Genomic DNA, 27,948 nt, shown 5'->3' with positions numbered 1-27,948 from the left:
GCTGTTTCCTTACTGAATCACGCTATGAATGACCCTGCATTCCTGCTCTCTTGCTGTTTAAATTTTGCAATTTCTTTCTTACGGTAAGAGGAAGTAAACTGGTGAAGCGATGACGGGCCTAAAGAATCCGCTGAAGAACTGGTTTGGAACTCAGTTAAAAAATGCACCTTTTGTTCAGTCCTCTGACACGTACACAGATCCCTCAGCTCAGGTATAAATGTTGTACAGGACACCTCAATCAGTGCATGAACAGTAGCTGCACAACGACACACAAACACCACTGCTGGAGAGAGAGAGAGAGAGAAATTTGAATTTGAGAGAGAGAGAGGGGGGGGAGAGAGAGAGAGAGGGATACCCTGAGAATTCTGCAGACGTTTCTCTGGTAAGCACCACTCATATTTACTCATCTTTCATATTGGAGCTTAATAATCATACTGCACTTTCCCATAGATGATATAAATACTCAAATAATTAGTAATAATTAATCAAATTATTATTAATTAGTCTCAGCATATTTGTTGTGACTAATAATACATTATTGTAATTACTGTTGCAGAAAGTTGTCAGCAACTGATAGATCTTCTGTATATAATTAAGTAGATATATCTCTTATGCTTTATTAAGTTGCATAACCATTTTAAATATTATATTTATTTCATGTATTACCAGATATGGGTTGAATTGCATCCCTAATCTTGCTCACAGGTTTGGGAGTAGATCATCACAATTGTCACGCCCGGAGTGCGGCGAAAGACGAAACAGAATTCCTGGCTTCAACGGACGTAACGTTTTAACAAATAGCGCAGACAGCGCACGTAAAACAAGTCTTCTTACACAGACACATATGACTCAGACAACTGACGACACTGCACGCACAGGACACTGCACGAACGCACATTAAGTAGACAAACCACATCAACCACCCCACGTGATGACGAGATGAGTCACAAGTGAGACGAATCAGCACCCACGGAGACCCACAGACGCAGACGAGTAAACGCAGACGACGTAAACACACGCCCAAAAGGAGGGGTCAGGGACCTCAACGTGACAACAATGAAGTCTCCAATCCTACTGTTCACAGCACTTCTGCTGATAATAAATGGTAAGTTCTTGTGAGAATATTTATAATGTGATTTAACATTCTCCTTTTCTAAATAATGCTGAGATTTTGGTTTATTAAAAATGCCAAAGACATATGAGAATTTTTGCAAATTTAGTCTAATAAACTTGTCTCATTTATTGCTATTAATAATCATGCTATTTGAAATCCTTTGACAAATGATAGTGTAATGCAAACCTTTTAAGTGCAAATGGATTACTTCACAACATTTCACGTTACTTGAAAGGAGTTTGTCAGAACTAGTCAAATCATTTGGTAATACATTTGAGAAAACACAAATCATGTGTTAACCCAGCAGACAATTGCTGTTGCAAGACATTTGTCACAGAACCAACAATGGCAGGAAAAAATGGGATACAACTGTCTAAAAGCAAAATTATGTGAAGTAGACCAATTCTATTCATTGTTTTCCAGAGACCAGATGTAGCTACACCTTAGGACCTATAGATGCATACTAAAGTTTGCAGTCCTGTGTGGCTCTGCAGGTCAATCTCATAAATCCTTTACCAGTTCTCTGCATATTTACCAAAATGTGACCCCAATCAAGTCATGAAACTTGAGTCCACTACTTCTCACTACCACTGAGTAGAAGCAGTGAGACTCAGCAGAGACAACATACAACCCCAATTCTAATGGGGTTGTATTTATTTATGTGTGTAAAACATAAATACATACAGAATATGACGATTTGCAATGCCTTTTCAACCTACATTCAATACACTATAAACAAATATTTAATGTTCACCTAAACTTCATTGTTTGAATTTGATGCCTGCTTTGATGCCTGCAGGGGCCTGTTTACCATGGTTTTACATCACCTTCCCTTTTAACATCCCTTAATAAGCATTTGGGAACTGAGGACAGTAATCATTGAAGCTCTGTAGGTGGAATTCTTTCGCATTTAACTTCAGTCGCTGGGAGACAGGTCTGGACGGGGAGACAGGTCTAGATTGGGAAACAGTCTAGTCTCCACACTTTTATTATGAAGCCACATTGTAACATATGCAAAATGTGGATTGGCATTGTCTTGCTGAAATAAGCAGGGATGTCCCTGAAGAAGACCTTGCTTGGATGGCAGCATAATGTCACGTAGGGCAACGCCCCCTCTCGTAGCTGTCACTCTGGGTCCCCTCATGTCCGTGTTCCCTGCCTGTTTGTCCCGCCCTGCTTGTTGGTTTTGATGGATTCCTTGTTTGTTACCACGCCCCTGTGTCATTGTCATCACCTGTCCCTAGTTTGGTTCTATGTATATAAGTCCTGTCATTCCCCAGTCATGTCATCCGTGATTTTGTCTTTCCAGTTGTTCTTGTTGTGAGTATTGTTTCCGCTGCCTGTATTCCTGCCTGTTCCGTGTTTCCCCGTCGTGTTTAAGTACCGATTATGTCCGTTCGTATTTCATGTCTGGACTGCCTGCCTGTTGTGACCCATGCCTGTATGTACGACTCTGCTTTTGGTATTCCCCGTATTAAATCTCGCTCATCTCAGCGATTGTGTCCGTCTCCTCGCTCCGTTGCGCATGCAACGTTACACATAAGTTGCTCCAAAATGTGTATATACTTTTCAGTAGGGGTGTGACAAGACACTCAGCTCACGAGACGAGACGAGATTTTAAGAACACTAAAATTACAAATTATGTGACTGGACAATAGACTTTTATTTAACTTTTATTTAACTTTAAACATGCATTTTGAAATGTTTTATTATAACTGTTAACATGCATTATGTAAGAGACTGAAAAGTCCGTCGTAAAGCAGTTTTCGTCGTTAAGCGCGATTTAGATACGCTTTGATCGTAAATCCAGTATAGAAAAAACTAACAATGTTCTCGTGCGTACAGCGTGAGAAAGAGCGATCACGTTGCCGAGATGGGTTTATCGTACACAACACTCCACAGTTCCTCCGCACATCGCGCAAAATAACATTAAAAGTCGGTGGTAACTCCGGTCCGTTGTTTTCCAGACCCGTCGTTAAACGGGGACTCACTGTATTATGTACAAAAAGTTCTTCTCTGTCAATACAGAGTGCAAATAGTGCAAAGAGAGCCTGACCAAGTATGTCTCTGAATTTGCTGCAACTACACTGCCATGTTCATTTTTAAGAATATTATCATCCCCACACTGCTCCCGATATCCTTTGCTGTCTCAACTTGCCAAAGCGCCGTTCTGTCCCTGCTACCTCTGTTCAAGTGAGATATGTTGATTTGAGTATTGAGCTGTGGTGCTGCTGTAAATGTCTCTGCATCCTGCTCGTATTAGTCGCGGTGTACGGCATTATTTTCATACAATGTTTGTATATGTAGTGTCTTATCAGTCACTCTTTTGCCAATTATCATTTCCGCCAGGTTCCCAAAATGCTGCCAAACAAATGATTTGAAAGTGGCGGGGGCACTTCAATAGTAATACCTGGATTTTCCGACGTCGTTGTGACGTAATCAAATCTCGTGGAGTTGCGTCTCGCGAGATCACGAGACACGAGATCTCGTCACACCCCTACTTTTCAGCAATAATGGTGCCTTTACAAATGTGCAAGTTACTCATGCCCTGGACACCAATACACTCCTATACCATCAGAGATTCTGGCTTTTGAACGTTGTAGATCGAGTGATGAACTGTGTTCACTGTCAATGGTTTTCTGAAGTGTTTCTGAGCCCATATGTTAATATCAATTGCAGAATATCATGGGTTTTTTTGGCTCACCTCCACCCCCAAACTTTGGAGGACAACTTAGTTTTTATGTACAGATCAAATGATAACAATTCTTATAATACAGTATAATAGTGATAATAATTGGGGTTAGGTGGACCACAAGAAGATAGGAGAAGATAGAAAAGAGGAGGAGAGAAAAGGGTGGGAGAGAAAGTAAAAAGGGAAAAGACAGAAGGGCAGAAAAAACCCCAGCTCAAATGACCACTGCAATGGTTCACTAACTGCTGCTCCTAAAAGAAGATCAGAAAGTGTACCTAAGACATATAGCACAAATGACTGTGATGTATGTGTATGAGTGTGTGTGTCTATGTAAATGTACAAAATGTACTTACTAGCAAGGTAAGAAAGTTGCAACAACATTCCCCCAGAGGCCAGAGGCAGACAGAGAAAGACCAGGGAATACCACCCACCCGCGGCCCCTCCAGGAGTAGTGATGTCCCAGGGCAGCACTTCCCAGTGACTCCCAAATGCCCGCCCCAACGGGTGGGAGAGGGAGACCCTGGACAGCACCCTCCCAACCAAGGAGCGCAGGCCCAGGGGAAGCAGAGGAAACAGAGCCACCCCCCAGGATGCCCCCCCCACTGACCAGCAGAAAGGCTACACGCCCCCGAGAGCCACCCATCACCTGTCAGGGCCCCCTATCCTAACACATACACTCAACCTCATATATACATTAACCCCCATATATACACCCCTACATACATATTCATACCCCCTTATATACACCCTCATTATATGTACACCTACACACAACCATATACACATACATACACACACAAGCACACTCACCCTCATATATAGACCCTCACACATATATACACCTACACACACATTCACCCACGCCCATATATACTCTTACGGACATATATACACCCACAAATGTACGTACACATTCATGCCAATATATACACACACACACCCATATACACATCCACCCTCCCCCCGAAACACGTACACGTTCACCCATCTATACAAAAAGATACAACAACAAAGATACGCAATCATCCAAATTTACACACATTTTTTTTTGTTTTATTTTTAATGCAGTGGCGCCTGAGGGGTTGAAGGACATGGACATTCATTGTTGGGTTTTGGCCTTGCTGCTTACTTCTCCAATTTCTCTGAATCTTTTGATATTATGGACCGTAGATGATCAAATCACTACATTTCTTGCAATTGCATGTTGAAAAACATTTTTAAACTGTTGAACAATTTGCTCATGCACTTGATCAGTGGGTGAGCCTTGTCATATTCTTGCTTGTGAACAACTGACCCTTTAGGGGATGTGCCCTTTATACCCAACCTGTTTCCATTTAACCTGTTCACCTGTGGAATGTTCCAAACAGGGGTTTTTGAGCGTTCCTCAACTATCCCTGTCTTGTGTTGCCTCTGTCCCAATTTCTTTGGACCATGTTTCAGGCATCAAATTCCAAATGAGTGAATATTTGATAAAAACGATAGTTTATTGTTTGAACATTAAATATATTGTCCTTTGTAGTGTATTCAATTGGATATAATATAACACAGCGGACTCTCTACTGGGATCCACAGCCCATTGGGGGAATGAATGGGGTGCAGGAAGGGGAGAGAGGACAAACCCTAGTGACAGAGCACCACCCACCACTGGGCTTACAAGCACACACACATTCCTGCACAAACACTCAGTCAACTGCTTTTATTGAACAGAGAATCACAGACACACACTCAGGGAAAATTGTCAGGGACTGCCAATTTACATAACCTCCATATAGGTTCAAAAGGATTTGCTAATAACCATATTCTGTTTTTTTAATGTTTTACAAAATGTCCAAATTTCATTGGAATTTGGTTTGCAATTAAAAAAATTAAGTAAAGCATTTAAACTGTGAATATATTATTTCCATGCCAGAAGCAACAACAATGCCTACCACTATAATGACAACTGAAGAGTCAACAATTACCACGTCAGCACTCACCACTTTCATGACCACGACCGAGTCAACATCTACCACTCTAATCACCACTCCAGATGTTGTTCCAGAAACAACTACCACTCCAGAAACAACTTCCATTCCAGAAACAACTACCACTCTAGAAACAACTACCATCCCAGAAACAACTTCCACTCCAGAAGCAACTACCATCCCAGAAACAACTACCACTCCCGAAACAACTTCCACTCTAAAAATAACTACCAACCCAGAAACTACCATCCCAGAAACAACTTTGCCTCCAGAAACAACTACCATTCCAGAAACAACTTCCGCTCCAGAAACAACTACCATCCCAGAAACAACTTCTACTCCAGAAATAACTACCATCCCAGAAACAAATACCACTCCACAAACAACTACCTTACCAGAAACTACCATTCCAGAAACAACTACCACTCCAGAAACAACTAGCAATACTACTCCAGAAACAACTACCATTCCAGAAACAACTACCACTACCACTCCAGAAACAACTACCATCCCAGAAACAACTACCACTCCAGAAACAACTACCACTCCAGAAACAACTGCTACTCCACTGCTACAGCCCCGTGCCACATTCTCTGCTTCAGGGGACCCCCACCACACCTCTTTTTATGGGCACAAATTTGACTTCCAGGGCACTCCAGAAACAACTACCACTCCAGAAACAACTACCATCCCAGATACAACTACAACTCCAGAAACAACTACCATCCCAGATACAACTACAACTCCAGAAACAACTACCACTCCAGAAACAATAACCACTCCAGAAACCACTACCACTCCAGAAACAACTACCACTCCAGAAACAACTGCTACTCCACTGCTACAGCCCCATGCCACGTGCTGTGCTTTAGGGGACCCCCACTACACCACTTTTGATGGGCAAATATTTGACTTCCAGGGCACTTGTCAATACATTCTGGCAACTGTATGCAATGATTCTCAAGGACTACCATATTTCCAGGTCTCAGCAAGAAATGAAGCATGGAATGGACTAGCAATTTCCATCACTGTTGATGTTTATGTCATTGTCTCAGGATACATGGTACACATGTCACGTAACATGCATGGTGCTGTCAAGGTAAGGAGGAATTATAGGTAGTAGCTTGAACTATTTTACTTTAAACAAAATATAAGAAATTGCCAAAGGGGGACATTTTTTAAAAAGCAGTTATGTGGTGACAGCCCTGTTATACACGGGGGAATGTTTTAAAGACAAGATTGACTTTTGTCTTCATCAGGTTGATAATGAGACCAGGAACCTTCCTGTCCTGCTCGACTCTGGCCGAGTGTCCATTTACTCCAATGGACTGAACACTTTCATTACAACTGACTTTGGCCTTAGTGTGAGTTATGATGGCTCTTGGATGGCACGGATCACTGTCCCAGGAAATTATAGTGGAACCACGTGTGGTCTGTGTGGTAACTACAACGGCCAGACGAGTGACGACTTCCTCACACGCTCAGGTGCACTGGTGACTTCAGCTTCCCAGTTTGGAGCCAGCTGGAGAGTCGAGAATGACGCAGTGTGCAGTGATGGGTGTGGAGAGTCATGTTCATCATGCCCAGACCAAACTAGGGCACAGACACAGTGTGAGATCATCAGGGACAGACAGGGTCCCTTCAGCTTCTGCCATGACTATGTGGACCCTCAAGCCTACTACAATGACTGCGTATTTGATGTTTGCCTGTCTGGGTACAGTAACGATGTACTGTGCCGTTCCATCCAGACCTATGTCAGTGCCTGCCATTCTGCCAATGCAACGGTCAATCCCTGGAGACAGAACTCCACCTGCCGTAAGTCATTTGAAACAAACCCATTTCAAATGGTTAGTTGTCCTCACAGTATGGGAGAGGTTATACTCATATAATGGAAATATATCTACTATTGCTCAGTAGAGATATATCACATTGCACGACCTACTTCTTTGTCTTACTTTGTCAGGCATGGATTGTCCTGTGAACAGTCACTATGAGCTGTGTGGCACAGACTGTGGGCACACCTGTGCCAGCAGCACTGATGCTGTATGTGAGAGGACATGTTCAGAGGGCTGTTTCTGTGATGACGGCTTCATGAGGAGTGGAGGTCTCTGTGTATCAGTGGACCAGTGTGGCTGTATCTACGATGGACTCTACTTTCATGTACGTTCTTATATTTTGCAAAGAATGTTGTGCAGTTGAGGTACAATCATAAATGTATACTAAAAGATCATTTGTGTGCTTTGATGGAACTAATTGCAGTGTCTTTTTCTTGCAGCTAGGTGAGCAGTTCTGGACTCCAGAATGTTCCCAGCACTGTGAGTGTTCTGCTACCAATGGCCTGAGCTGCGTCTCCACCTCCTGCTCACCCTCTGAGGAGTGTGCAGTCAGGAATGGGCAGCGTGGCTGCTACAGCCAAATGTCCTCCAGCCAAATGCCCACCATCATGTCCACCACTTCTAATAATGGTAAACTACAAACATTTCCGTTGAGTAAATGTTGGATACTTTTTAAATCGTCCAAATCATTCACCTGTGGAATGTTACAAACAGGGGTTTTTGAGCATTCCTCAACTATCCCAGTCTTTTGTTGCCTCTGTCCCAATTTCTTTGGAACATGTTTCAGGCATCAAATTCCAAATGAGTGAATATTTGATAAAAACGATAAAGTTTATTGTTTGAATATTAAATATATTGTCCTTTGTAGTGTATTCTATTGGATATAATATAACACAGCGGACTCTCTACTGGGATCCACAGCCCCTTGGGGGACTGAATGGGGTGCAGGAAGGGGAAAGAGGACAAACCCTAGTGACAGAGCACCATCCAGCACTGGGCTTACAAGCACACACACATTCCTGCACAGACACTCAGTAAACTGATTTTATTGAACAGAGAATCACAGACAAACACTCAGGGAAAATTTGTCAGGGACTGCCAATTTACATAACCTCCATATAGGTTCAAAAGGATTTGCTAATAACCATATTCTGTTTTTTTAATGTTTTACAAAATGTCCAAATTTCATTGGAATTTGGTTTGCAATTAAAAAAAATTAAGTAAAGCATTTAAACTGTGAATATATTATTTCCATGCCAGAAGCAACAATGCCTACCACTCTAATGACCACAACAGAATCAACACCTACCACTATAATGACAACTGAAGAGTCAACATTTACTACGTCAACACCCACCACTTTCATGAACACTACCGAGTCAACATCTACCACTCTAATCACCACTCCAGATGTTGTTCCAGAAACAACCACCACACTAGAAACAACTACCATTCCAGAAAGAACTACCACTCTAGAAACAACTACCATCCCAGAAACAACTACCATTCCAGAAACAACTACCACCACAGAAACAACTACCACTCCAGAAACAACTACCATCCCAGAAACAACTTCTACTCCAGAAACAACTACCTTACCAGAAACTACTATTCCAGAAACAACTACCACTCCAAAAACAACTACCTTACCAGAAACTACCATTCCAGAAACAACTCCCACTACAGAAATAACTACCATCCCAGAAACAACTGCCATCCCAGAAACAACTACCATCCCAGAAACAACTCCCACTCCAGAAACAACTACCACTACCACCCCAGAAACAACTACCATCCCAGAAACAATTTCTACTCCAGAAACAACTACCCTACCAAAAACTACCATTCCAGAAACAACTACCGCTCCAGAAACAACTACCTTACCCGAAACTACCATTCCAGAAACAACTCCCACTCCAGAAATAATGACCATCCCAGAAACAACTTCCACTCCTGAAACAACTACCATCCCAGAAACAACTCCCACTCCAGAAACAACTACCACTCCAGAAACAACTACCATTCCAGAAACCACTACCACTCCAGAAACAACTACCATCCCAGAAACAACTACCACTCCAGAAACAACTACCACTACCACTCCAGAAACAACTACAACTACCACTCCAGAATCAACTGCTACTCCACTGCTACAGCCCCGTGCCACATGCTCTGCTTCAGGGGACCCCCACTACACCTCTTTTGATGGGTGCAATTTTGACTTCCAGGGCACTTGTCGATACACTCTGGCAACTGTATGCAATGATACTCAAGGACTACCATATTTCCATGTGTCAGCAAGAAATGAAGCATGGTATAGACTCCCAGTTTCCATCACTGTTGATGTTTATGTCATTGTCTCAGGATACATGGTACACATGTCACGTAACATGCATGGTGCTGTCAAGGTAAGGAGGAATTATAGGTAGTAGCTTGAACTATTTTACTTTAAACAAAATATAAGAAATTGCCAAAGGGGGACATTTTTTAAAAAGCAGTTATGTGGTGACAGCCCTGTTATACACGGGGGAATGTTTTAAAGACAAGATCGATTTTTGTCTTCATCAGGTTGATAATGAGATCAGGAACCTTCCTGTCCTGCTCGACTCTGGCCGAGTGTCCATTTACTCCAGTGGACTGAACACTTTCATTACAACTGACTTTGGCCTTAGTGTGAGTTATGATGGCTCTTGGGTGGTACGGATCACTGTCCCACGAAATTACAGTGGAACCACGTGTGGTCTGTGTGGTAACTACAACGGTCAGAAGAGTGATGACTTCCTCACAAGCTCAGGCGCACTGGTGACTTCAGCTTCCCAGTTTGGAGCTAGCTGGAGAGTCGAGAATGACACAGTGTGCAGTGATGGGTGTGGAGAATCATGTCCATCATGCCCAGACCAAACTAGGGCACAGACACAGTGTGAGATCATCAGGGACAGACAGGGTCCCTTCAGCTTCTGCCATGACTATAAGGACCCTCAAGCCTACTTCAGTGACTGCGTATTTGATGTTTGCCTGTCTGAGTACAGTAACGATGTACTGTGCCGTTCCATCCAGACCTATGTCAGTGCCTGCCATTCTGCCAACGCAACGGTCTATCCCTGGAGAGAGAACTCCACCTGCCGTAAGTCACTTGAAACAAACCCATTTCAAATGGTTTGTTGTCCTCACAGTATGGGAGAGGTTATTCTCATATAATGTAAATACATCTACTATTGCTCAGTAGAGAGATATAGTACATTTCACGTCCTAATTCTTTGTCTTACTTTGTCAGGCATGGGTTGTCCTGTGAACAGTCACTATGAGCTGTGTGGCACAGACTGTGGGCACACCTGTGCCAGTAGCACTGATGCTGTATGTGAGAGGACGTGTTCAGAGGGCTGTTTCTGTGATGAAGGCTTCATGAGGAGTGGAGGTCTCTGTGTACCAGTGTATCAGTGTGGCTGCGTCTTTGATGGATTCTACTTTCAGGTACTTTCTTATATTTTGCAATGAATGTTGTGCAGTTGAGGTACAATCATAAATTTATACTAAAAGATCATATGTGTGCTTTGATGGAACTTTGATGGAACTAATCGCAGTGTCTTTTTACTTGCAGCTAGGTGAGCAGTTCTGGACTCCAGGATGTTCCCAGCACTGTGAGTGTTCTGCTACCAATGACCTGAGCTGCATCTCCACCTCCTGCTCTCCCTCTGAGGAGTGTGCAGTCAGGAATGGGCAGCGTGGCTGTTACAGCCAAATGTCCTCCACCCAAATGCCCACCAGCACATCCACCACTACTATTAATGGTAAACTACAAACATTTCCACTGAGTAAATGTTTGATGTTTTGTAAATTGTCCAAACCATTGCCTGCCCGTCTTTTGTAAATCCAATATTTGAACATTTCCACTGAGTAAATATTGAATATTGTTGGTGCAAGTTCTTGTTTTTTTACTGGTTATTGGATTAATATTTTAATGTATTCCTCTTTATAGCACTGGTGGACCACTGTGAGGAGGTGAACTGCACTGAGGATGAGTGGTGTGGGGAGATGGAGGGCGTCCATGGCTGCTTCTGTAATCAGGATGACCCAAGACCAAACCCAGAGACTTATGGTGAAAGCACATTTTAATACAGTGATATGGAAACATGCTCAAAGTATTTTCTTTGACACCATTTGAAGAACATGACTTCTCATGCTCCATTACTTCACCTCCCCTCTCTGTTCCAGATGCTGTTGAAGTGTGTGATGGCAGCTCAGGCACCATGTCTCTGTCACGCTGTCAGCTCTTTGAAGCTGGTTTCTCTGTCCACACTTTACACCTGAGTGACCCCAGCTGCAGAGGAACAGTCCAGAATGGCAGACTGGTGTTCCATTTTGATAATGATGATCACATCTGTGGCACAAACCTCACGGTACATTAAACACTAGTTATCCAGACTGAAGTTTCTGATAAATAAGTAAACATCATATATAGGACCCTCATTAATTCAACCAGTCAGAGGTCATTAATGCAAAAACCACTGAATCTAAGTTCATTTGTCATATATGTTGTGTAAAGAAATGTTGTGGATTTATTACATTTACTACCTTGTTTTTCCTGACTAAATGTAACTTTTATCAATATCTGCAGGCAAATGGCACTCACTTCATCTACGAGAACTCTATACAGACCACAGTCAACTCAACAGAAAGCAGCATTAACAGATGGAACATGCTACAACTGCAGTTCTCCTGTGTTTATGCACTCACTCAGACACTTACGATGGACCCTTCATTCACCCCTCTACAGACGTGAGGCACACAAGTGTTTAATCGAGCCCTGACACTGTTGAAATGTCTTTAAGATTTCTAAAATAAGCATATACATTAGAGCTGAAACGATTCTTCGAGTAACTCTGTCAGGGTTGGACCCAGGCACGTGCCTCCTGCCGCCACTAGGCGGAGCCCGCGAGCTGGTACCAGGGGTAATCGAGCCCGATAGATTACACCTGTTGGGCTGCCTATTTAAAGCAGGTGACTTCAGCAACGCATTGCTGAAGTTGTCTGTAGTCACGCACTCTCACAGCCTAAGCCAAGTCCTCTCTTCTTCTTACTACGATCTCGTTGCTCTCTTTCTCTCGTTTTCCCCTGAGTGTTCTCAGGTTGGTTTTGTTTCTTTTTTGTCTTCTCCCTCTGTTCTTCGTCGGTTGTCCTCCAGTGTTCTGGTTGACAGTCTGACAGGTAACCTGGTAAGAAGCCGCTGGTCTTGTACCAAAGCTTCGTCTTTTATTTTGTGTATTTTTCTCCTCTCCTTCTGACACGTTGAGGTTTCTCCGTGTGTTTTTCGTTTTCCTGTTTTTTCCCTTATTAGACGCGTTGTATTTCTTTCCGCGTGTTTTTCGTTTGTTTACTTACCTGTACACGTCGAGTTCCTCCGTGTTATCCTTCTGTTGTTACCCTTGAGTTTTATTTTCGTTTTTTCCCGCATCTGCGGAGGTTTCAGTTGGCTGTCTTTTTGCCGTTTTATTTTTGGTTAGCGTTTGGGTTCTCACCACGTTTAAACCAACGCGTCACCGCCGTGATCGGCGACAACGCGTTACAGAACAACTTCAGCCTATTATGGACCCAGCTAACCCTGACGCCAACGACATGCGAAACGCCCTTGCCATACAAGGGCAGACTATTGGCAGGCATGAGCAGGCGTTGCAGGAAATTCACACTCAACTCCAGGCTATCGCTCTCGCTGTCCAAAAGCCTGATCCGCCTGCTGCGGCTCCCAGCCCTCTGGTTTCCCCCGGGGCTGTTGGGCTGCCTGCTGACTCTCGTGCTGAGCCCGCATTGCCCGCTCCGGCGCGTTATAACGGGGATCCCAATGAGTGTAGGGGGTTTTTGTTACAGTGTTCTCTTATTTTTGAACAACAACCGTCCCGTTTTCCCACCGAACGTGCTAAAGTGGCTTATGTTATGGCGTTACTCTCGGGGAAAGCGTTACGGTGGGCTACACCGGTATGGGAGAACCAGCCGGAGCTCTGTTCCTCATACGAACGGTTTTCTCGGGCTATGCGGCAGGCGTTTTTTCATCCTGCTTCAGGGGGTATGGTCGCTTCTAAGCTGTTACGTTTGCGACAGGGCAGATCTACCGTGGCGGAATACTCTCTGGACTTCCGCACACTGGCGGCAGAAAGTGATTGGGGTTTGGAGGCGCTGGGGGCCGTTTACATAGAAGGCTTGAGCGAAGAGATCAAGGACGAACTGTCCCTCAGGGAGCCTCCTAGCGGTCTGGACGACGCTATAGACCTCACCATTAGAATAGATAATCGGTTGAGGGACCGTAAACAACACCGCCGTTTGTTCACTTCGCCCAGTGTTAAGGCAATATCCCCTGTGCGTAAGACCACACACGAGGAGGGCGCGTCATCGGAACAGCCCATGCAATTAGGGCACACTCGTCTCTCCCGTCAGGAAAGACAAAGCCACATACGAGAGGGCAAGTGTCTTTATTGCGGCAGGGCTCACCACCGTATCGCCGAGTGTCCTGAGTTACAGGGAAAAGGGCAGACCCGTCGGTGAACAGGGTTGCACCGACGGGTCATGGCACTTATTTCCCCGCATGTGGACTGATGCCTCATGTAGTGGTGTCATGGAGAGGTTCTGAGGAACATCGGGTCCTGGCTCTCGTTGACTCAGGGGCCTCTGGTAATTTCATAGACACCGCTCTCGTAGCCTCGCTCTCCATACCTCTGGTTCCTCTAGAAAAGCCCATCTCTGTGTCCGCTGTGGACGGTAGGCTGCTCACTTCCGGGGACATAACCCACCAAACCGTCCCTCTGAACATTTCTATAGGGAACCACCACGAAACACTCACCCCCTATGTCATCGCTGCACCCAAACTACAGCTGATCCTAGGGTTTCCCTGGCTCCAACGCCACAACCCCGACGTAGATTGGCTTAATCTGTCCATTAACCGTTGGAGTAAGGTCTGTGAACAGTCGTGCTTGGCGCCCCACTGCAGCAAAACCGGGGAGAGCCAAGAAAAGATAGCGTTCATAGAAAAGGTTCCCGCTGTCTACCACGACCTCAAAGACGTTTTTAGCAAACGCAAAGCAGGCTTCCTACCCCCGCATAGAGCCTGCGATATCGCTATCAACCTCCTGCCCGGTACTACTCCCCCTAGGGGGCGTTTGTTTTCCCTAGCTTTGCCTGAACGCAAGGCTATGGAGACCTACATACAGGAGGCGCTCGCGGCTGGTACTATTCGTCCCTCTACCTCTCCCGCCAGGGCTGGATTTTTCTTTGTGGGGAAAAAAGATGGGGGTCTCCGCCCTTGCATCGATTACAGGGGGCTTAACAAGATCACTATCAAAGACCGCCACCCCTTGCCTCTCATGTCCTCTGCCTTCGAGGCCCTTCAACGGGCGACGGTCTTCACTAAGCTAGATCTGAGAAGTGCGTACAACCTGTTGCGTGTCAGGGAGGGCGACGAGTGGAAAACCGCCTTCAGCACGCCCTCCGGGCATTACGAGTACTTAGTCATGCCGTTTGGTCTCATGAACGCACCCGCCGCTTTTCAGCGGTTTGTTAACGGCGTCCTTAGGGAGGCTTTGGATAACTACGCCTACGTCTACCTAGACGACATTTTAATATATAGCCGTACCGTCCAAGAGCATCAGCAACACGTACGCCGCGTGCTCCAATTGCTACTCGAGAATCACCTCTATGTTAAATTAGAGAAGTCCCTGTTCCACGTCGCCGAAGTAGCCTTCTTGGGGTTCATCATTGCCAACGGTAAACTGGCAATGGAACCCGCCAAGATTAAAGCTGTGTCTCAATGGCCCGTGCCCACGTCCGTGCGTTTGGTCCAACGCTTCCTGGGGTTTGCCAATTTCTACAGGCGCTTTATTAGAAATTTTGGCTCCCTCGCGGCTCCGCTCTCTGCTCTCACTAGCAAAAAACTGGGGAAGTTCACATGGACTCCAGAAGCCCAGAAAGCATTCGAGACCCTTAAGGGCCTTTTTACTAGTGCTCCTGTACTGCGGGTTCCTGACCCTGAGCTTCCTTTCGTTGTTGAGACTGACGCTTCTGATCTGGGTGTTGGGGCTGTTCTCTCGCAGCGGGTCGGGGTTCCTCCTAAGCTGCATCCCTGTGCTTACTTTTCACACCGGTTCACCCCCACGGAAAGACGGTATGACATAGGGGACAAAGAACTCCTGGCCGTTAAGATGGCCTTAGAGGAGTGGCGACACTGGCTGGAGGGGGCTCGCCATCCTTTCCTGGTCTGGTCGGACCACAAAAACCTGACCTATCTCCAGCAGGCCAAGCGCCTCAATGCCAGACAGGCCAGATGGGCCCTGTTTTTCAGTCGTTTCGACTTCACTCTGTCGTATCGTCCTGGCTCTAAAAACACCAAGCCTGACGCTTTGTCCCGACAGTGGGAGCCACCTCTCGTCGACAGTCCCCCTGAGACCGTGCTTCCCCCGGGAGTCGTTGTCGCACCTATCCGGTGGGGTATTGAGAAAGCAGTACAGGATGAACTCGCTAACGAACCCGGCCCTAGCGGTGTTCCTCCTGGCTGTCTCTACGTGCCCTCGACCGTCCGGCGTAAGGTCCTCTTATGGGGACACACCGAACGGTATGCGGCGCACCCCGGTGCTAGGCGGACCGCCGAGCTCATAAAAAGGAGGTTTTGGTGGCCTGCGATGGATCAGGAGATCCGTGACTTCGTGGCTTCCTGCGAGGTGTGCACCAGGAGTAAGGCCCCTCGTGACAAGCCCAGGGGGCTGTTGCGCCCTTTGCCTATTCCCTCCAGACCATGGTCCCATATCTCCCTAGACTTCATCACCGGTCTTCCATCCTCCAAAGGGCTGACCACCATTCTCGTGATTGTAGACAGGTTCTCTAAGTACAGCAAATTCATCGGCCTGCCTAAGCTACCCTCCGCCCGAGAAACTGCGTCTCTATTACTGGTTCATGTAGTCCGTAACTACGGATTTCCTCAGGACGTGGTGTCCGACAGAGGACCTCAGTTCGCCAGCAGCTTCTGGAAGGCCTTTTTGACCCTCCTCGGTGCCTCCGCCAGCCTCTCATCGGGTTTCCACCCCCAGTCTAACGGTCAGACCGAGCGAGTCAACCAGGACCTGGAGCAGACGCTCAGGTGCCTGGCGTCCTCTAACCCCGCGTCCTGGGCCGACCACCTGTTGTGGGCCGAGTACGCCCACAACACGCTATGGCATTCCGCTCTGGGTATGTCGCCCTTTGAATGTTTGTTTGGGTATGCGCCTCCCCTGTTCGCTGATCATGAGCAGGCCGTAGCTGTGCCTTCTGCTGTGGCTCAGTTTCGGCGCTGTCGCAAGGCTTGGTCGCGTGCTCGCTCGGCCCTGTTGAAGGCCTCCTCTGCCTATTGCCGCAGCGCCGACAAGCATCGTCTCCCTGCGCTGTCCTTCCGTCCTGGTCAGCGGGTGTGGTTGGCGGCGGGTAACTTACCGGTGCGGGGCGGCACCAAGAAGCTGGCTCCTCGCTTCCTGGGCCCGTTCAAAGTCGACCGTCGCATCAACCCGGTCACCTACCGTTTGGTTCTCCCTCCGTCCATGCGTGTCCACCCGGTGTTTCACGTGTCCCATCTCCGGCCTTACTTATGTGGTTCTTCTCCCGCCCCGGCTCCTCCTGCGCCGCGTATGGTTGGTGGTGGTCCTGTTTACACGGTGCGGCGTCTTTTGGACGTCCGTCGGGTCCGGGGGCGGGATCAATTCCTGGTGGACTGGGAGGGTTACGGTCCTGAGGAGCGGTCTTGGGTTCCCAGGGCACGCATCCTGGATCCTTCCCTGATCGCGGCCTTCTACCGCGACAGGGCTGTTGCCCTGGGCCCGCGGGGTCTCGGGCCTAGAGGGGGGGGTTCTGTCAGGGTTGGACCCAGGCACGTGCCTCCTGCCGCCACTAGGCGGAGCCCGCGAGCTGGTACCAGGGGTAATCGAGCCCGATAGATTACACCTGTTGGGCTGCCTATTTAAAGCAGGTGACTTCAGCAACGCATTGCTGAAGTTGTCTGTAGTCACGCACTCTCACAGCCTAAGCCAAGTCCTCTCTTCTTCTTACTACGATCTCGTTGCTCTCTTTCTCTCGTTTTCCCCTGAGTGTTCTCAGGTTGGTTTTGTTTCTTTTTTGTCTTCTCCCTCTGTTCTTCGTCGGTTGTCCTCCAGTGTTCTGGTTGACAGTCTGACAGGTAACCTGGTAAGAAGCCGCTGGTCTTGTACCAAAGCTTCGTCTTTTATTTTGTGTATTTTTCTCCTCTCCTTCTGACACGTTGAGGTTTCTCCGTGTGTTTTTCGTTTTCCTGTTTTTTCCCTTATTAGACGCGTTGTATTTCTTTCCGCGTGTTTTTCGTTTGTTTACTTACCTGTACACGTCGAGTTCCTCCGTGTTATCCTTCTGTTACCCTTGAGTTTTATTTTCGTTTTTTCCCGCATCTGCGGAGGTTTCAGTTGGCTGTCTTTTTGCCGTTTTATTTTTGGTTAGCGTTTGGGTTCTCACCACGTTTAAACCAACGCGTCACCGCCGTGATCGGCGGCAACGCGTTACAAACTCGAGTAATTTGATTACAAAAAATACTCGAGGCTTCGTTTAATTTATGTCACCATCTATTTTAAATGTTTCTACTGTCGTATCAATCCCGCTTTGTACTACTGCGCAGCTCCGGTATCATTGTTTTACACGGACTGTTATAACTGACGCACAGGTTTAAAGCGGCGTGATTTGTTTTGATGGAAATGGCGGAAAATGAAGATAGCGGTGTCCGTAAAAGGGCAAAAATGTCAAAAGTGTGGGACCATTTTTCGCTGCACAAGGTGGACAACGTAGTGCAGTGTCTTTACTGTAAAACGGACCTGGCCTACCATAACACTGCTTTAGCACCTAAACCGAAAGCATTCGCACGTGAACTGCACTTTAGGAGCCTCTACAAGTTATGATTATGATTATAACTGATATAAAGACTAGCGCTTGTTATAATGTACAGTAGTTATAATTATTTATAGCACGTGTTATGAGTCGATAGTGACTAGACATAATAAGTAGCAAGACAGCAAATGATCTCACTCATGTAATTTATCATCTCATCTCTCCCTCCAAACACACACATACACGAACATAATTTGGGGGGGGGGGGGTCCCCACCAGTTTGTACAGTTAAAACCAAATATTTAAATAGCGACGAAGCCATGTCCCCCCCCCCCCCCCCCACTTTTTAACGGTTAAAAAACAAATATTTAAATAGCGACGAATCTAGCGCTAGGACCATGCAGAAAATGACCGGTCCGCGAGCTACGCTCCGGTAACGCTCCGGTACGTACACCCCCCCCCCCCCCCTTAACAATTTTCGTTAAAAACACAAAAGTGCGATTTTATCCGATTACTCGATTACTCTATGAAAAAAATCGACAGAATACTCGATTTCGGAGATCACGTGACCTCTGACAGAAATGGCCGCCTAGCTCAGTAGCTCCCGCCTGGCTTGATATAATTCATCCTTTAATGTAGACCTAACCTCAAGTTGAGAATTCTGTAACAACTACGGCGTCCAATTTATGGCTAAGCGACAACTGATGTCGTCGTCTCCAGACAAAAAGCGCTCCAAAGATGTCTCTGCCGACGAAATGAAACTCCGTGCGGTAGTAGCTGAGGAGCTGCGGCTACACCTTGATAGCGTCCGAGACATGTTCAAGGAGCAGTTTAGTCTCGTATCCGCAAAAATAGATACGTTCGAAAAGGAGATTAAAACTATGAACAATAACTACGAAAACATGCAGCTAGCGATCAGAAAGGCTAAGAAAGAATCTATGGATCTGCGGTGCGAGATGGAGGCCCTGCAAGCCAAGATGGCGAGTCAGGAAGATAAAAACCGCCAGTCCAATATCCGTATTATTGGTCTTAAAGAGGGCGAAGAGGGGGACGATCCAGTGGGATTTATCGAAAAACAACTATCCAAATGGATACACTCTCTGGATGGGTCAGTGGTGGAGGTGGAAAGAGCTCACCGCATATATAACGCGGACCGGGCGAAAACAGGACCGCGGACTTTCATTTTCAAGGTGCTTCGATACCGAGACCGCAATGCCATACTCAAGGGCGCTCGCACCGCAGGGCCGATACGACACGCGGGTAAACAGATCCAGTTCTTTCCAGACTACAGCACTTTTACGGCCAACAAGAGAAAAACAATGGCCCTGGCTAGGAAAAAGCTCACGGAGATCGGCATATCCTCGTTTATGCTTTATCCGGCTGTGGTGAAAGTTCTCTATAAAGGGAAAACCTCCTTCTTCAAGGACCCCACGGATATCGAGCGGTTTGCAGCGGAAAATTCATCCTCTCCCCCCAACGCCAACACGACGGTTGAAGACACAATGGATGCATAACTGCTTTTAGGTTTGATCATCCTTAAGAAGGTTTACATGCCTAACATGGTAACCGGGCGGGGTGGCTGACAGGGGCGATCTACTGTTGTGCCGGCCACGTATCCACACGCTTTTGTTTTCAAGGCAGAAAGGAGAGCTTGTTCTAACTCCCTGCATACTGCCTTAATGTTCACGTTATTTTTTTCTATTTATGTATTTCATCTTACTATTTTTGTGTTGTATGCCCAGGATTGCCTACATAAGCTGATTGATGCTACCTTTCCATATTCTTTTCTTATAATTATTTTAGTAAGTCGATGGAGAACTTTTACCGCGTTTACTTTCTGTGGAGTTAATAGGGTTGCACTATGGCGATTAAGATCATAACGTGGAACGTTAATGGACTAAACGGTCCCATCAAACGTGTTAAATGCCTGGATTATCTTAGACATATTGGGGCATCAGTTGCTCTTATACAGGAAACTCACTTAAAATCCATAGATATACACCGTTTTCAAAACAAGAATTTTAAGGTTGTAGCATCATCTTCAGCAGCTAACAAAACTAAAGGGGTCTTAATAGTTTTTGCGAGGAAATTACAATTCTCTATAGACTTTACTGGGGGTGATAACGAAGGTCGTATTACGTATGTTCTAGGTACTTGGAACAATACAAAATATGCTCTAATGTCAGTTTACGCCCCAAATGAACACGACCCCACATTTCTGCCTAATTTAACTCAAATCATCTTAGGTTTTGGGGATCGCCACCTTATAATAGGGGGAGACTTCAACGCTGTTTGTAACCCGGTGTGGGATAAGTCGCAGTTATCGCCAGCGGATACTTTACCTTCAAACGCTTTAAATCACTTTCTAAAAGAGGTCAATATATCTGATATCTGGCGTTTAAATAATAACGGAGTTAAAAATTATACCTTCTTTTCCAATCGTCACAGAAGTTACTCCCGAATAGATTACTTTTTTATTTCACCCCTACTTATTCCGTTCTTTGAAGAGACAAATATCTTACCTATCCTTTTGTCAGATCACTCTCCTTTATCTTCAATGCTTCTTCCTACACCAGCACTGAGCAAACCTAACCGATGGAGGTTTAACACCTCCCTACTACAAGACCCAAACTTTCTACCTCTCCTACGTAACTCACTTGTGGAGTTTTTGCAGTTCAATAATGATTCGGCGCGTGATCCTCAATCATTATGGGAAGCAACCAAATGCCACATTAGGGGAAAATGCATAGCCTTCTCCTCCGCGCAGAACAAAAATAGAAAGGGTCGTACAAAGGAACTGGAGAGCTTGATTGGTGTGCTGGAACAGGAACAAAAGGATCAATACAATTCAGAGAAAGCTAAAGAATTAAATGCCCTAAAATCAGAATTAAAAAGTATATTCTCAAAAAGAGCAGAATTTATCATGCATCGTACTAAACAAACATATTACTTTAATGGAGAGCGACCAAGTAAACTGCTGGCCTTACGACTAAAACATAATGAACAGAGATCCTATATACACGCTATCAGAGATAATGGAATAATTTATACCCACCCCAATAAGATAAATGAAATATTTGAATCATTCTATCAACAACTATACACCTCAGAAGTTCAAGCGAACTATGCGAAATCTCAAAGCTTCCTAGATAAACTGCAACTTCCTAAACTTAGTACCGATCAGCGTGATCTCTTGGACCGTGCCATATCAATGAACGAATTAAAATCAGCATTAGACCTGCTGAATTCCAACAAAGCTCCTGGTCTGGATGGCATTCCCCCTGAACTACTACGGGCCTTGTGGGACATCATTGGTCATCTCGTTCTAAACTCCCTCAACTTTGCTATAGAACAAGGCTCTCTCCATAGAGATCAAAATACATCCTTAATAACTCTGATACTGAAGAAAGGAAGGGATCCTTTGGACTGTTCCAGCTATAGACCAATCAGCCTTATTTCCACCGACTCCAAACTGTTTGCCAAAGTTCTGTCTTCCAGGCTCGATAATTGTATAGGAGATCTGATCAGCTATGACCAAACTGGTTTCCTTAAGGGCAGATTTGCTTCAGATAATATGAGACGGTTGCTTCATATCATTGAACAGTCTGACTCATACATGCCTTCGACATCAATTCTCTCTCTCGACGCAGAGAAAGCATTTGACAGAGTCGAATGGGACTATCTTTGGGCAGTGCTGGAAAATTTTGGTTTCGGGCCTTACTTTCTGAAAATGATTAAGACAATATACAGTAATTCCTCTGCACGTATCTTAACTGGCCTTCTGCAATCAGCATCCTTTAACCTCGGCAGAGGCACTCGTCAAGGATGTCCATTATCTCCATACCTATTTAATTTATCTCTGGAACCACTGGCTCAAGCAGTCAGATTAAATTCTTCGATTTATCCCATAATATGTAGGAATACTTCCCATAAAATTTCATTATACGCAGATGACATCCTACTCTATATTTCAAACACTACAGTCTCTGCCCAAGAGTGTCTAAAACTTTTTGAAAAATTTGGTTCTCTCTCAGGTTACAAAATTAATTGGAATAAATCTCTACTATTACCCCTTAAAGAAAGTGAGGTACCAACCCCAGATTATATCTCCTTTCAAATTCCGGTAGTCACACAGTTTACATATCTGGGTATTTCAATATTTCCCACATTGGATCAAATATCCCGATATAACTACTCCTCTCTTTTAAAGAATATTAAAAATGATCTCAGCAGATGGTCCCCCCTATGTTTGGCTATGCACGGCAGAATAGCAACCATTAAAATGAATGTCCTTCCCAGGCTAAATTTTCTCTTCTCTATATTGCCAATAGCCCCCCCTACTGGCTATTTTAAGGAACTTAATTCGGCAGTGAGTAAATTTATTTGGAATACAAAAAGACCTAGAATTCGGCTCAGAAACTTACACCGTCTTAAACGTGATGGAGGACTGTCCCTTCCAGATTTTAGGCTATACTATTTGGCGTTTCAAGTCAGACCATTGAAGATATGGGCCAATGCAGATTCCCCAGTATCCTGGCGTGACTTGGAAGTTAATATTACCCAACCGCTCAGACTGCAGGACCTACCCTATGCCAAGATTCCGAAACAAACAATTAGGACATTTGGTGCCATAGTTACCCACTCCATTCAAATTTGGAAGGAAGCAGAATCAATTATGGGTGGTCCCTTTACCTACACTGAGAATACACCTCTTTGGCATAATAGCAACCTTAACACTGATAATAAACCCTTCGTATACAAAATTTGGTCTGAACAAGGTATACATACTCTGAAGGATATTTTTAATGAGAAAGGTTTAAAATCATTTCAGGATCTTCAAAAAGAGTTTAACTTGCCTGGGTTTCCCTTCTTCCTATACTTAAGATTAAGATCGGCCCTAAGAACCTACGGCGTCCCATGGTCCGTCCAGTTATGCCCACATCCTTTACAGAAATGGATAGATGATACTGTCACATCGAAAGGCATGGTGACTACGATATATACAACACTTCTTAAGCAAACGTACTTAAATCCAACAACACCTACATTTTGGGAAGGGGCGCTTGGTGTCCAACCCAATTGGGACACAGTATGGAAGAACTGCTTTAACACCTCCAAGAATCCAGGTCACCAATTGATCCATTTTAGGTCTATCCACAGAGCTTATTTTACTCCCAGTCTACTGTACAAATTTAAGATCAGACAGAGTCCATACTGTCACCTATGCGATTCAATGGAACTTGGCACCTATGTACATATGTTTTGGACATGCCCGACTGTGGATGCTTTCTGGTCTTATATTCAGGATACCCTCTCCAAAATTTTAGGACAGCCCATTCAAAAGGATCCAAAGATATTTCTGCTATTAGATGACTCTACGGACATGCTATCTCCCCACCAGAAAAGGATTCTCCTGGCTGCTCTCACAGCAGCTAAAAAGACAATACTCAAAATGTGGATTGAACCCTCCACTCCTCCACACACTCTCTGGATCACGTATCTACACGATATCACCCTCTTGGAGTGCACCACAGCCAAAATCAACGGGGCTAAACCAAAAACAATTGCATCCTGGACTAAAACAGAAAAAGACTTGTTAAAACTGATGAGAACCTAGCGAGCTTAATTCCGCTCGTTTTCTGCTCCTTTATTTTATTTCCTTTTTATATACATTACTCCATTGATTACTGAATTATAAATGTGTATATTATTTATATGGTAACATCACTTTTGTCAATAAGGTAGTATCACTTAGTTGTCACTACTTCCGTGATATACTGTGAAGAACAACTATAGGGCTTATCTTGGGCAATGTTCCATTTGCTGTTGTACCCTTTGTTGAAATAAACTAAAAATTTGAATCACAAAAAGAATACTCGATTTCAAAAATATTCTATAGTTGCAGCCCTAATATACATACATGCGATGTTGTTGCATTGACAAAACAGTTACATTTCTATGGTTTTATATTTGTACAGACTGACAGGATATCAAGTTTGCCAGTTACTAATTGATCTATGGTTGAACTCTTCTACAGTACAATATACAAGAACCTTCCAGGTGTTTTGGGGATGTACCAGGTCAGGATGATTCCCTATCAGGATCCTGGTTTCACCCTCCCTTACAACGGCAGTGCAGAAGTGAAGGTGGACCAGCGGGTCTATGTGGGAGTGTATGTCCAGGGGGTGGACAGTCGTCAGATTGCTACAATGATTGATTCATGTTGGGCCACCCCTGTGAATGATCGCAACTATGGTGTCCGCTGGGACCTGATTGTTAAACAGTAAGACACTTTGACTTTCTGTACCCATAGCAGGGGTTGCCAAGTGTGGTTCTTAGCAACCTACAGGCTGCAGATTAGCTCCAACACACCTGTCTCTAATATTCAGTAGCTTCTGAAAGCCTTGATTAACTCATATCTGTTACTGTGAACCTGGAACTAAACTGCATGATGGCAGATCCCAGAACGAGACTCGAAAGTGTACATTTAACACAATATCATATAGCATAGATTCACAATAGTCAATTTAACTATATAGATATGTCTCCGCATGTAATTTGGATTATCCCAAATTCTTTTAGGTGTCCTAATCGAGAAGATAAAACAGTACGAGTCCTTCAGAACGGAGTCTCCACAACTGCCCGATTCTCCTTTGAGATGTTCGCCTTTAACGACGTGGCCTATAACAAGGTCTTCATTCACTGCTCCATTCACCTTTGCCTTCTTCAGAGCAACAACTGTGCAGCGGTGAGTTCTGACATCTGTCAGTGAGTCACACAGTTCCATGAGGAGTAGAGAATAAGCCAGGAGTAGAGACATACCGAGAAAACACATTGTACCAACAGCAATGTTTTCAAAATGAAATAATTGATCTTTGTGACGATGGGTGCGGCGTGAAGGACGAGACACAATTCCTTGGGTGCGACAGACATCACTTTTAATATGGACAGATAGATGGCGCTTATAGCGCACGAAAAACACCTAACATACACAGAGACGTGTAAACCTTAGACAACGACGAGCACAGGACACTGCGTGAGCGCACATTAAATAGACAAACCACATTAGCCCCACGTGATTACGAGACGAGCCACAGGTGAGACCTATCATCACAGGACATAACCACTACCACGGAGATCCACAGACGCAAACGATGCACGTGGACAACGTAAACACACGCCCAAAGGGAGGGGCCGGGGTCCTCAACGTGACAGTCTTCCTGTAAATAAACGTTTAGAGTTCATATTTGTTTTCTTACGTTTGTTTATGCGATGTGCGTTCTGCAAATGTCGGAATGTCATAAAACGTCTTATCATGCAAAGTTACATTTCGTTTTCTTCAAACATCTGTAAATGTCTCATGTCTCTGGAGGTTTATTGTCACCCAAGTCTCTGATCTGCCTTGGTCATGTTTTATGGTATATGTATCAATGGCATAGCTAGCATATAAGGCATTTTGATAGCTTCATCAGTTAATTAAATCCTATAAGCCACTCACATTTATACAGTAAGTGGATTGTAACTGGTGTGAAAGTTCTTGGAAAGGATTTTTCATTCATTTTCTAAATTTTTTTCCTAGCACTGCTACACTGGACACCACGACAGAGCTATGCGGTCTGTGGACATCCATGACACCTCCTCCATCTCCATGGGGCCGTTCATCAGGACTGAGAGAAGCAGAAGATGAACCATCACACTGCTCTCCATGGTTCTCCAGGTTTTCTTATGTGTAGTTTTATGTGTAGACTACTGGAGTGAGATCAGTAGTCACAGCGCTGCCACAGGTGAAGCTCAGAGTTCACTGCTGGACACAGACAGCTACGTTTAACTTTAGCTGGAGTGTGTGTTCATCAGTAGCTTCATTCAGTACTCAGAATGAGGATGTAAAGAACAGACATTCTTGATTACAGGAAATAACGAAATTATGCTTTTCTGCTGTTATGCATGAACACTTTACAGTATCAGGACAGTGACAGTACAGTACTCTGACATATTTGAGGTAATCTGTCCTTGGCTTTAAAAGCACACCGATATCTTCAGATTTTTTGTCAGGATGTTGGGCTCTAGAGCAGATTAGAGTGTCACTGGGATGTCCAGACTACCCAGATCCTCAATCCCAGCAGACTACCCACAATTTTGATCCCACCAGACCACGCTGATCCTTTTCTGATGACAATCTGAGCAGAAACACTGAGTAACAGAACTACAGTCCAGTCTGCTGTTAGAGAACATATCTAGTGTCACACCACTACCATCTCTCTCTGATTACAAAATGTTATTTATGATAATCTTTCTGGTGAAATCAACAATACTTAATTATCTGATATTTGCCTTTAAATCTTTCTGCAGTGGCATGTTTAATAAGTTTCTTATTTTTATAATCATCTGCTATGAGAAAATTATCAGGATTATAATTCTAGATTACATTGACTTGTGAAAGAAGCACATGAATGTTGTGATGTTATTGGAATGTCAGAATGATTTTACAATGATCTTCTTGGATTGTATTTTTTTAGCAAATGTTCCTTTTAAGAACAAATGTAAAAATAGTACGGTTATTATCTTGCAATAAATATTCTTACATTTTTATGGTGTTCTTTACTGTTTGGTAATGTACTATATGCATTTTATAGTGCTGAAATGGCCACGTAGACATGAAAATACAGACAAGGTGTTTTTTTTTGTTATTATTAAATGATGGATGTTCAGTTAAACTAGGACTCCCAGCATTTTAATTCCAAACTTTTTCTACCTGGCCTCCACCAGGGGGCAGTTCTGGGGACATTTGCATCCCATTAGGCCACCCTTTGTTATGTACATGCAGCCACTTATAGGTAGACGGGGAGTGGGTGATGGTGTGAACTATGTGGATTCATTGACTCAGATGGAGAAAAAAAACCCTGGCCTCCCCTTGGGGAGACTGAGGGAGATTGTATGTAGGTGTATATATGTGTGTAGGTGTATGTGTGGGTACATATATGAGTGTTGCACATATGGGATGATGGTGTGTGGGTGTATGTGTGTGTGGGTCAATATATGGGAGGAATGTGTGTGGGTGTATATGTGTGTGAGGGTGTATACGTGTGTGTGTGTGGACACCACATTTTAGGCTGTTGTAGTCGGTGATTGTGTAAGGCACCTCTTCCAGAGGACCATTTCTTCTGGACCTGCGTATTCCCACCCCACCTCCACCCCCCACACATACAAACACACACACACACAGGCATGTTACCCAGAGGTTGACGAGGTGGGCCTGCTGTCATGGCCTCACCCGTCTCCTCACCACTGTCTGTCCCTCAGTTTTTACTGTATTTTAGACATTGAGGGCTTTTGAGGGGTTGGTGTGGATGAACACTGACCAGTGGCTGACCATGAACACTGAACACTGACCCTCTTTTCTCTCCTCCTCTTTTCTCTGTATGGTCCACCTAACCCCAATTATTTTTATTACTATTGTACTGTATTGTACAGAATTAGGGAAGCACCGAA

General features: G+C 44.7%; 2 protein-coding genes across 4 annotated transcripts in view; both read left to right on the top strand.

Annotated features, from left to right (window-relative positions):
- The window catches only part of LOC143517689 (uncharacterized), a 121,106-nt gene that overhangs the window by 70,436 nt on the left and 22,722 nt on the right, over window positions 1–27,948 (top strand). For 2 of the 3 annotated variants that reach the window (XM_077010433.1, XM_077010431.1), the window contains exons 7-8: window positions 8,866–10,013; window positions 10,174–10,729. In XM_077010433.1, the coding sequence (XP_076866548.1) occupies window positions 8,866–10,013; window positions 10,174–10,729 (1,704 nt within the window). Of the gene's footprint in view, window positions 1–8,045; window positions 8,236–8,865; window positions 10,014–10,173; window positions 10,730–27,948 lie in introns of all 3 variants that reach the window. The other variant, XM_077010432.1, reaches the window with a different exon arrangement.
- LOC143517691 (alpha-tectorin-like) lies at window positions 870–27,911 on the top strand. Its single transcript, XM_077010437.1, has 11 exons — window positions 870–1,105; window positions 5,716–6,869; window positions 7,030–7,585; window positions 10,880–11,076; window positions 11,204–11,393; window positions 11,582–11,701; window positions 11,818–12,002; window positions 12,221–12,381; window positions 24,497–24,742; window positions 25,042–25,207; window positions 26,039–27,911. The coding sequence occupies exons 1-11, from the start codon at window positions 1,057–1,059 to the stop codon at window positions 26,144–26,146; spliced, it is 3,132 nt and encodes a 1,043-aa protein (XP_076866552.1). The 5' UTR covers window positions 870–1,056; the 3' UTR covers window positions 26,147–27,911.

Source organism: Brachyhypopomus gauderio, chromosome 6 (assembly GCF_052324685.1).
Source record: "Brachyhypopomus gauderio isolate BG-103 chromosome 6, BGAUD_0.2, whole genome shotgun sequence".
Classification (NCBI taxonomy): Eukaryota; Metazoa; Chordata; class Actinopteri; order Gymnotiformes; family Hypopomidae; genus Brachyhypopomus; species Brachyhypopomus gauderio.
This window is presented reverse-complemented; position numbering and strand designations above follow the sequence as displayed.

Coding starts and splice junctions, on each gene's coding strand:
- LOC143517691 (XM_077010437.1), top strand. CDS start 1,057: ATGAAGTCTCCAATCCTACTGTTCACAGCACTTCTGCTGATAATAAAT. Junction 1,106..5,715: donor ACTTCTGCTGATAATAAATG/GTAAGTTCTTGT, acceptor TTTCCATGCCAG/AAGCAACAACAATGCCTACC. Junction 11,077..11,203: donor TTGATGGATTCTACTTTCAG/GTACTTTCTTAT, acceptor TTTTACTTGCAG/CTAGGTGAGCAGTTCTGGAC.